General features: G+C 45.2%; 1 protein-coding gene across 8 annotated transcripts in view; it reads left to right on the plus strand.

Annotated features, from left to right (window-relative positions):
• smap1 (small ArfGAP 1) overlaps positions 1-9,815 on the plus strand; it is a 49,691-nt gene that overhangs the window by 38,276 nt on the left and 1,600 nt on the right. For 6 of the 8 annotated variants that reach the window (XM_010870085.5, XM_020047512.3, XM_010870087.5 and 3 more), the window contains 4 exons: positions 159-237; positions 4,389-4,483; positions 8,916-9,108; positions 9,405-9,715. In XM_010870085.5, coding sequence (XP_010868387.1) covers positions 159-237; positions 4,389-4,483; positions 8,916-9,108; positions 9,405-9,715 — 678 coding nt within the window. The remainder of the gene's footprint in view (positions 1-158; positions 238-4,388; positions 4,484-8,915; positions 9,109-9,404; positions 9,716-9,815) is intronic. The other 2 variants (XM_010870086.5, XM_020047513.3) reach the window with 1 other exon arrangement.

The raw sequence follows: 9,815 nt of genomic DNA on the forward strand, positions 1-9,815 counted from the left end.
TTTTTGGAAAGGAAAGAAAAAGGTGCAGTGGTCTCAATTATTTCCAGAGCAGTATAATTGTCCCGTCATTCAATGTTTTTTAGACCTGTGTAAATGTGTGTTTTGTTTAACTCTGTGCTGACTCGGCTTGCCTTTTCCCTTTTCTTCCATGTCCTCAGAAGAAGCTGGATCTTCAAGCAGACTCCAGAGCCAGTCCCAAGAGGACCCCGGAGCCGGTCATTGACCTACTTGGCCTGGGTAAGGACATCCCAGATGCTAGAAAGGCTCTTGAACGTTCATATTGCTTTATTAAAATGCACATCATTATGCATAAAGCCCAAAGAGTCTTTATACCAGAAGAGGGCATACATTATTTTCCTAAAATTCTGAATTAACCAATTGAGAATCAAAGTTACAGTTGTCCTCATAAGTTTGCATACCCTGGCAGAAATTGTGAAATTTTGGCATTGGTTATGAAAATACGACTTGCAGTTACAAAACTGTTCTCTCATTCTAAGGGGTTATATAATATTTTGCATAGACTAATTTTACATGAACATAGAAGACATCCATTTATGAAATAACATTTTACCTGGGCTAGTGGACATTTTGGCCTACTAGCCTGGATGGCTAGTGCCAAAAATCCTTAAGATACACCACTGTGTATAATATATACTGTGGCAGAAATTGTGACATTTTGGCATTGTTTTTGAAAATATGACTGATCATGCAAAAAAAAAATCACATAGTTGTTTGGATCCTTTGTAAATCATAATGATAACAGAAATCACCCAAATGGCCCTGATCAAAAGTTTACATACCGTTGAATGCTTGGCCTTGTTACAGAAACACAAGGTGACACACACAGATGACAATGGCAATTAAAGGAGAATTTCCCACACCTGTGGCTTTTAAATTGCAATTAGTGTCTGTGTACAAACAGTCAATGAGTTTGTTAGCTCTCACGTGGATGCACTGAGCAGGCTAGATACTGAGCCATGGGGAGCACAAAAGAACTGTCGAAAGAGCTGTGTTACAAGGTAATGGAACTTTATAAAGATGGAAAAGAATATGAAACGATATCCAAAGCCTTGCAAATGCCTGTCAGTAATGTTCAGTCACTTATTAAGAAGTGGAAAATTTGGGGATCTCTTGATACCAAGCCAAGGTCAGGTAGACCAAGAAAGATTTCAGCCAAAACTGCAAGAAGAATTGTTGAGGATACAAAGACAAATCCACATGTAACCTCAGGAGAAATACAGGCTGCTCTGGAAAAAGACGGTGTGGTTGTTTCAAGGAGCGCAATACAACGATACTTGAACAAAAATTTGCTGCAGCTCGAGTTGCCAGAAAGAAGCCTTGACTGCGCCAAAGCCACAAAAAAGCCTAGTTACAATATGCCCGACAACACCTTGACACGCCTCACAGCTTCTGGCACACTGTAATTTGGAGTAATGAGACCAAAATAGAGCTTTATGGCCCATAAGCGCTATGTTTGGAGAGGGGTCAAGAAGGCCTATAGTGAACAGAATACCATCCCCACTATGATGCATGGTGGTGGATGTTTTGGGGGTGTGTGAGCTCTAAAGGCACGGGGAGTCTTGTGAAAATTAATGGTAAGATGAATGCAGCATGTTATCAGAAAATACTAGCAGACAATTTGGATTCTTCTGCACAAAAGCTGCCATGGGACGCTCTTGAACTTTCCAGCATGACAATGCTTGAACGCACAAGGCCAAGTTGGTGGTTACAGCAGAAAAAGCTGAAGGTTCAGGAGTGGCCATCACAGGCTCCTGACCTTAATATCATCAAGCCACTCTGGGGAGATCTCAAACATGCGGTTCATGCAAGATGACCAAAGACTTTGCATGACCTGGGGGAATTTTGCCAAGATGAATGGGAAGCTATACCACCTGCAAGAATTTGGGGCCTCATAGACAACTATTACAAAATACTGCATGCTGTCATTGATGCTAAAGGGGGCAATACACAGTATTTAGAACTAAGGGTATGCAGACTTTTGAACAGTGGTCAGTTAATTTTTTTTCTTTGTTGCCATGTTTTGTTTTATGATTGTGCCATTCTGTTATGACCTACAGTTGAATGTGAATCCCATAAGAAATAAAAGATGTGTTTTGCCTGCTCACTCATGGTTACAAATAGTTACATATATTACCAATTCTCCAAGGTTATGCTAACTTTTGGCCACAATTGAATATCGCACCTAAAATCAGAATAGTTATTTTTCTTAGCCTTAGATGTAGATGGCATTGTAAGCACCGATCTGGAAGAGATTCATTCCATCTCTACAACCCTATTAAGTGTATGTGCCAAAACCTGATTAACCAATTTATTTAAGGTGTTAGCCCAAATTCCAGATATCTCTTATCTGACCACTGACTTATTTGACCACTGTAGAAGGCTTTGTGTGCTAAACCCCTGACTCAAGCAATCTTTTTGTGTTGTCTGTCCATTTTCTTGTTATATTTTACCTATTTAAATGTTCACAAACTTCTTAAGTAAAGCCCAATCTAGTCTTGCTCATATGCTCCATAATAAAACCTTTTAAACGGGACCAGGACATAAACCCTGTTCACAATGTGATGCAGTGCCTTATAATGTTGATCAACCCTCCAATGAGCCATCTCTTTCTCTCCTGTTTAACTCTCCCTCCCTTGTGGGGGAGTATGACAAAGTGAATGAACTACTTAGAGGGGTGAGAGGTGTCAGGTTTTTTTAAACTGATGTGGCGACTGGATTGGAGGTTGAGATCAATCTTAAAGGGACGCAAATTAAACTGTGTCTTTCTGATAGAGCCCTATACATTTCCATGGCTCCTCTCGCCATTTTTAAATAGGTGGTCAGATGATGGCCCACCTCTCACCAGCCTATCGCCATAGGAACCGTGGTGCTGTGGGGTAAAAGAGAAATGGAAGAGCCTGTGGCGGCGGTTTCTCATCTCCTCACCCTTCCTCTGATCTCACTCCCCATCATGCACCCCTCACGACTCACACCCCCCCCCCCTTTCTTTCTCTCTGTCTCTAATGGTTTTCCCTGTTCTTTCTCTCAAGGGGCTCAATTTTGTTCACACTTAAAGGGCTAAATTATGGATGTTCTTTCAGAGCGTTATATAAAGACAACCATCAAACTGTCTCACATCTTTTTCTTTCTCTCTCTCTCTCCGTCAATTCAATTGTGCAGGTTTGTTGGTCCGTCAGACCCTGTCACTCATCTCCTGGCAGGCAGCAATGTAGCATACTTGCCAATGCGCAGCCCTATGCATCCTCCGCCAAACAGTGACTACCCTACCCTACTTCTAGAAACATCTCAAATAAAGCCTCAAATAATGATTTCAAATTTGGGGAATTGTTATATGTCTTTTAAATTGTCAGGAAATGCAGCTGTATCAGGTTTTGAGTTGGTGCAATGATTGCGTGATGATTACCGTTTTGCCTCTGCAGGGAGCCAAGTTTTCCTGTGTCTATCCATTTCCTATTTTCTTTGCCACCCTCTGTGGGATCCCGGGGAACTGTCTACCCTTTTCAGTGGCAGGCCTGACTGATCCTGTACTTTCCATCAAGTAACCATGATAAAATATTTTGTCGTAGTCTGCTGTTGTTTTAGGGCTAGATATCACAGCATTTCGCTTTGTGTTTGTGTTTCCAAATAGGTTGTGTCGTTTTGTTCATTCTAAGCTGTTGAACAGGTTTGTGAACCCCAGGACCAGTTGGATAAATGGACGTTGATGGGTGTTGCAGGGCTTGGTAGTAATATGAGAGGGTTGTTTCCATGGCTCCAAACTTAATTGCTACTTTGTGCTATTTATTATTTGGGAGTTATGGCTACCTCTGTTCTGCCTGGTGGTCTGGTAGATTATGTACTAGGTGGTTTCACCTCTTGAGATGAGAAGGCATTAAGACAGTGTTTCTCGTCCTGATGCATTCTTACTTCTCGTTCTCTCTTATGACAAATGTCCAACTGTATTTCTCCCTTCATTGAGAGAAGCTGCAATGTTTCTGTAGGGTCTCCATCAACCAACATCCCTGTCCACTACCAGCTCTCAAACACTCACTCGCTCATTCTCCCTCTCTCCCCCTGCCTCTCTCATTGCCCCTCTATCTCTCACTGCCTCTTGGGCTCCTATCCTATTTGAAGTATAGATTTCTGATTACAAAAAAAGCCTATGAAAACAATTATTAGTTTGTGATCCACAAATGGAAATTCAATATAATGTGGAGTTGGGAACGGATCACTGTGGATTCAGATAATGACCACCAGAAAGGAATCTGCTGTTGTTTGTGCTCCTGGCACATTGAGTCTTCTAACCCAGAGTAAATAATCTTCCCAAGAGTCACAACCCACACTCAACACTTTCCTTTATTATTTTTCTCTCTCGGATGTGCCATCAGGTGGAGCTACAACCAGTTCCACCGCACCAGTTAGCGATGAGGACATCTTTGGTCCAATGGTTTCCAACCCTCTGCCGTCAAGCGACAACACTCAGGTACCATCACTGACCTGGCAACGCCTCTCACGCCACAACCCAACCAACATTGCCTTCTTCCTTTTTCACACTCTTTCTGTTTTTCTATCTCTCTCACTGCATCTCTCTTTCACTCCTACATCTGTCACCCTCCCTCCCTCTGTAGCTCTCTCTCTTTCTCCGACCCTTTATTTCTGTCCATCACTCTCTGTTTCTGTCTTCCTCAAACGTCTGTGATAGTCCCCTGTGAAGACAATGTCTGGCTCAAGTGACAACAGACTGCAGCGCCAGCCTTTATGTTCCTCTGCATTAGGAACACAGTAACACCCCTCTGTGTTTACACACACCTTTACCTGCCCACACACACACAAACAGTGTCGAGAGGTCCTACGATATTGTTTTAGTTTCTTAGTGTAAACAGGCAGTGTTCCCCAGATCCCCTGTCTCAGCTGACACTGTCGCTTTGTTAGGGCCTGTCAGATGAAAGGATCTGGATGTCACCAGAGGGAGAGGAGTGGGAGGAGGGTGGCAGTGGCAGAGCATTATGGGAGGGAGGGAAGCGAGGACAGCGGAGGAGAGAGGCAAATCTTAGCATCGCATGGAAGAGAGAGAGCAGCTGTCTCATCAGTCCCAGAACAGATGTGGAGTGAGAGAGAGAGTGAGAAAGAGACGGGGGAGGGGGGAGGGGGGGACTGAAAGAGAGCACTGGGGAAAGGGAGGTAGGAGATGTGAGGCGTGCATTATGGGGAGTTGGATCAGAGAAAGGGCGATGAAATTAGTGCCACAGAAGGTTTTTAAGTGGAGGAATGGAATATATCTGCTTTCTTATGATTCTGAGTGTCACATTTATGAAATAATTACTATGAATGTAAGACCATAGCTGACTAACCACCCAGTTGTTGTGTAGTCTCCTGCTTTTGAGAGGAACTGGCTACTCTACCTAGAGACTTACAGCATTTATGCTAAGTGCTAGCTAAATGCTAACTCCAGTTATTTCCCAACTCCACGCAGAGACATCAATATGGTATCCGCGATCTAATCTGACTCTAGAGTGAGAAAAACAAGTTACTAAATAAAACACTGGGCTGTGAGAGGGGCCACTGTAATGTCTCTGTCCCCCTCCTTCACTCCCTTGGCCCTCCCTTTACCACCACACACACACACACACAGAACATGGATCACCTCCCTCTTGTTTCACAGCTCACAGCACACACCAGCTACACGCCTCTGGGAGTTGGCCATCCCTGGACAAGACACTGCCCCAGACTCTGAGCATGAAGAGCAATTATGGCTAGTTGGTTCCACTACCTCCATCAACCGAGGCTAGCCTGTTACCAAACCCCCACCTGCCCTTTCCTCCACTTATCCGTCATACCGTTGCAATGTTGGTGTGCGGACACAGTCCAGAGACACAGGGAAGTAATACACTTAAACCCACACATCACTTTCCTACTGGCTGCTTATGATTGTTTCTTCCATCTGAGCTGAGCTGCGGTGAACACACACACACACACACACACACACCAGACACCATGGAACTGCTTTCCCTTAGCTATTAAACTGCATTTCGATGTTTTCTGCTATCTCTAAATGTGTCAATTATGAAAATGCGATTAAAGCCCTCCATGTGCTGGGATTTGGGTTATAGCAAGGAGGCCTTTCTGTCTGTGAGTTTAGTGAGAGACAAAGCGGCACAGGAATGAGGAAGACAGGGTGTTGTTCCCATCAGGCGGTTATTAGTCTTTCAGTCTCCTCTCTCCTTGTCTATCTGTAGCCCAGTGTGTGTTCACTAAAATAACACACCCACCCCCTGCACCTACAGACGCATTGCGAACACAGACACACAACCTTCTCTTGGGTTGGACACTAATAATCAGGATTGTCAGCTGCAGATGGTTTATCAAAAGTCGTGTGCGTGTGTCTGGGGGGGTTGTTACTGGGTGGGGGGGGGGGGGATAAGTGGGTCTGGGAGTGCGTGCAGTGTTTGTGTGTGTATGTGGGTCTGGGCGTGTGTTTGGGTCTGTCTGTGTGTGTGTGTGTGTGGGTCTGAGCGTGGGGGGAGGGGGACCGCAACACAAGCTGCTAGTTGTGGTGTGCCTGAGTGTAGAAGTGTATGAATACTGACACAGTGGGAAAAGGCTGTTGGATGGAAATGCCACTTCTAATTCTCAGCTTTGTGGGAAATCAACGGTGGGGAATATAACCCCCTGACTGGATAGAGTGGAGGAGGATCTCAATACATGTACCTGTACTGCTGCATATCTGTGTACAGCCCAATTTATTCCCTCCACATTGGCCAGTCTCACAGTCCTTGTTCTCCTCTTCTCCCTGTCCTCTCTCTCCTCCTCCCTCTCCTCCTCCTCTCCCCCTCTCCTTCTACTTTACTAATGAGCCAGAAGGTTGTGAGACCGACACACAGATGATCATACATTAGAAGCAGGCTCCTCATTGGGGCACATGCAAATGCCTGGGTATTTATAGAACGTTGATACATATTTCAACACTCCAGAGCCTCCTGCTTGTCACCTTCATCTGTCTCTGCCCTAATACAGTGTAAATGGAGTGTGTCTGTGTGTTTGTGTGTGTGTGTGTGTGTGTGTGTGTACACGCACAGACAGTAAAGGTCATGCTCATGAATGTTTAAGTCTCTGCAGCAATTACACATTGTGTGTGTGTGTGTGTGTAATCCCCGCTATTTTCGTGAGTGTGTTTAATCACTGCTGAGTGTGTGTGTGTGTGTGTGTGTGTGTGTGGGTGTGTGTGTGTGTGTGTGTGTGTGTGTGTGTGTGTGTGTGTGTGTGTGTGTGTGTGTGTGTGTGTGTGTGTGTGTGTGTGTGTGTGTGTGTGTGTGTGTGTGTGTGTGAGAGCGATATGATGTGTCTGGGTGTGTGAGTGAGTCACTGCCCTTGTTCTTGGCTCAGTTGATTCTATTCTGTTTCCTTGTGCAAAGACCCGAGTGTGTTTGTGTCTGTACGTGTGTGTGTGTGTGTCTGTACGTGTGTGTGTATGCTTGTGCGTGCATGCGTCTTGAGTCTGGCTCCTTGTGTGGTGGGGCGCGGCTCCTCTGGTATGGTCGGGCATGGTGCTTGTAATATCAGCATACACGGTTTGATTCCCAGGGCCACCCGTGTGCGTACTGTTTTCCTGCATTACTGTAATGCTGGTTAAAGCATCTGCTGAATGCCATAGATTATTATGCTATATATTATTCATGATCGCTCTGTCTCTCTCTTCGTCTTTTCTCTGTCTCACCTTTATCCCTGTCTTTCTTTCACATGTCCTCTCCTCTTCATCTCCACTTCGCTTTTACAGCCTACCTTTGTTCACCTTTTTCCAATCCCCGTGCATTAGACTTAACCCTTTGCGTTCAGTTAAAATGCTGTGGCTGTACATCGGTATATGATCTCAGAGCCCAGGCTCATTACAGTGTCTCATATGTTTGTAAACAACTACCGCTCCTAACAAAAATGTCCTCGTTCCATGAAAGAATTGTCTACTTAATAATGGCTACTTTTGCTTATATTTAGCTAAGGCAAGGACATACTGTGAAGTGGGGAAGTGTCTATGTTCTGAAAGATAACACATTTGAAAGTCACTAAATTGATTTGAAGTCATACAAGCAAATCGCAGACTCCAGAATCCAACTGGAACTTTCACATATCCATTTATGAGAACTCGTGTCATTCACTGTGCCAGTTTGTTTTATCTTTGTTTGCTGTACATTTACAAAGGATCATGATATGCTTTATACCCTGAGTCAGCCTGAATAGAATGTCTGTGTGTGTCACATCGTGAAGCAGGGAACACACACTTCAATGCACTCATGACTCATGCTGCCCCATATATTCTTTCTGTTGGCCTGAATTGCCTTGAGAAAGCCTAACACTAGCAGATCCACCTAGTCATTCAAAGGAAGCCCACCTGACCCAGATCGCATGAGCAGTAAATGTGTGATGTTGGGGACACAGGGCTGTTCTCCAAGCTCCAAGTTGTCCATTGATCATTCAGGCAATTCATTAAGTTATTTGTATAACACTTTATTGTTGTTGAAAACACATCTTTTTTTTTTAAATGCTTTATTTGCAACAAAAGTTGTGATTTCAAGATGTGTTCCTGAGTACTGAGTGTAGACCGATTTCCACATTTAAAGGGTTAATTGGTATGTGTGTCAGCCACTGTGTCACTCTATTCATCTCTCCTGTGCAGCCATCTAATTAATATCATCCATCTCACTTAAAGTGACATCACCTTTATTCCTTCCCGCTGTATCGGTCATTACGTGTTTTTGCACCCCTCTCATGCTTTTAAGAAAATCCATTTGGTCAGAGTCATTTAGCAGACGCTCTTATCCTGAGCGACTTACAGTAGTGAGTGCATGCATTTATATACTATTTTGTACACCCACACAGCAGCCGTCACACACGTTGTCTGTGATGTGTTCATTTCCTGCCAGGCAGTCTCCAGTACAGCCTCGTCAGCGGGGTCAGCAGGGGGGTCGCTCGGCACTCCCCAAGCTGAGGTGGACCTCTTCAGTGAGAAGGGCAGCAGTGCCAAGACGGAGGAGGGGGCCAAGAAGCCCCTGTCCAAGGACTCAATCCTGTCCCTGTACAGCACCACCACAGTCAGCCCCCAGCCTGCAGCCACAGGTAATGTTCCAGACAGCAGGGGGGGTCTCCCAACCCACAGTTAGAGCCCAGGGGTCACCGGTCCAAATCCCTGAGCTGACAAAAAGAAAAATCTGTTGGTGTTGCCTTGGCGAGGCCTGTAAGTTGCTCTGGGTAAATGTGTCTGGCAATGTACCCAAATGTAAATGTAACATTTCTTATTCTTAATTTGGCACTGTTGCAGCCGAAATCTAGTGGAGGCAACTTTGAGGATGTATTGGTCCTGCTGACGTTGTAGTGAGCGTTGACCCAGAGTGCGTGTGCGTGTGTTCCTCTAGCTGCTATGTATCTGGGCCAGCCTCCGATACAGCAGTTCCCCAGTCAGCCTTCTGGACAGCCCAACTTCCAGGCCTTCCCAGCGATGGGCGGAGCTATACCACCCACCACCATGATGGGAGGGGTTATGGCCCAGGGAGGTGGAGCAATCATGGCACAGAACTCCAGCATGATGAGCGGCATGGCAGTGCCAGACGGTTACATGGGCATGCAGCAAGGCATGATGGGGCCTCAAGGCGGAGCTATGCCTGCGGGGGCAGGATCTTCACAGATGTACGGAGCCATGCAGCAGGGCCAGTGGAATATGAACCAGGTGACGCACAGGCGCTTAGCGCACACCTCTCGCACAATACAGACATTCTGGTGGTGAAGAGAAGGACTGACCCCATCATATTTATGCATTTCTCTCTCAC

This window comes from Esox lucius, chromosome 6 (assembly GCF_011004845.1).
Source record: "Esox lucius isolate fEsoLuc1 chromosome 6, fEsoLuc1.pri, whole genome shotgun sequence".
NCBI lineage: Eukaryota > Metazoa > Chordata > Actinopteri > Esociformes > Esocidae > Esox > Esox lucius.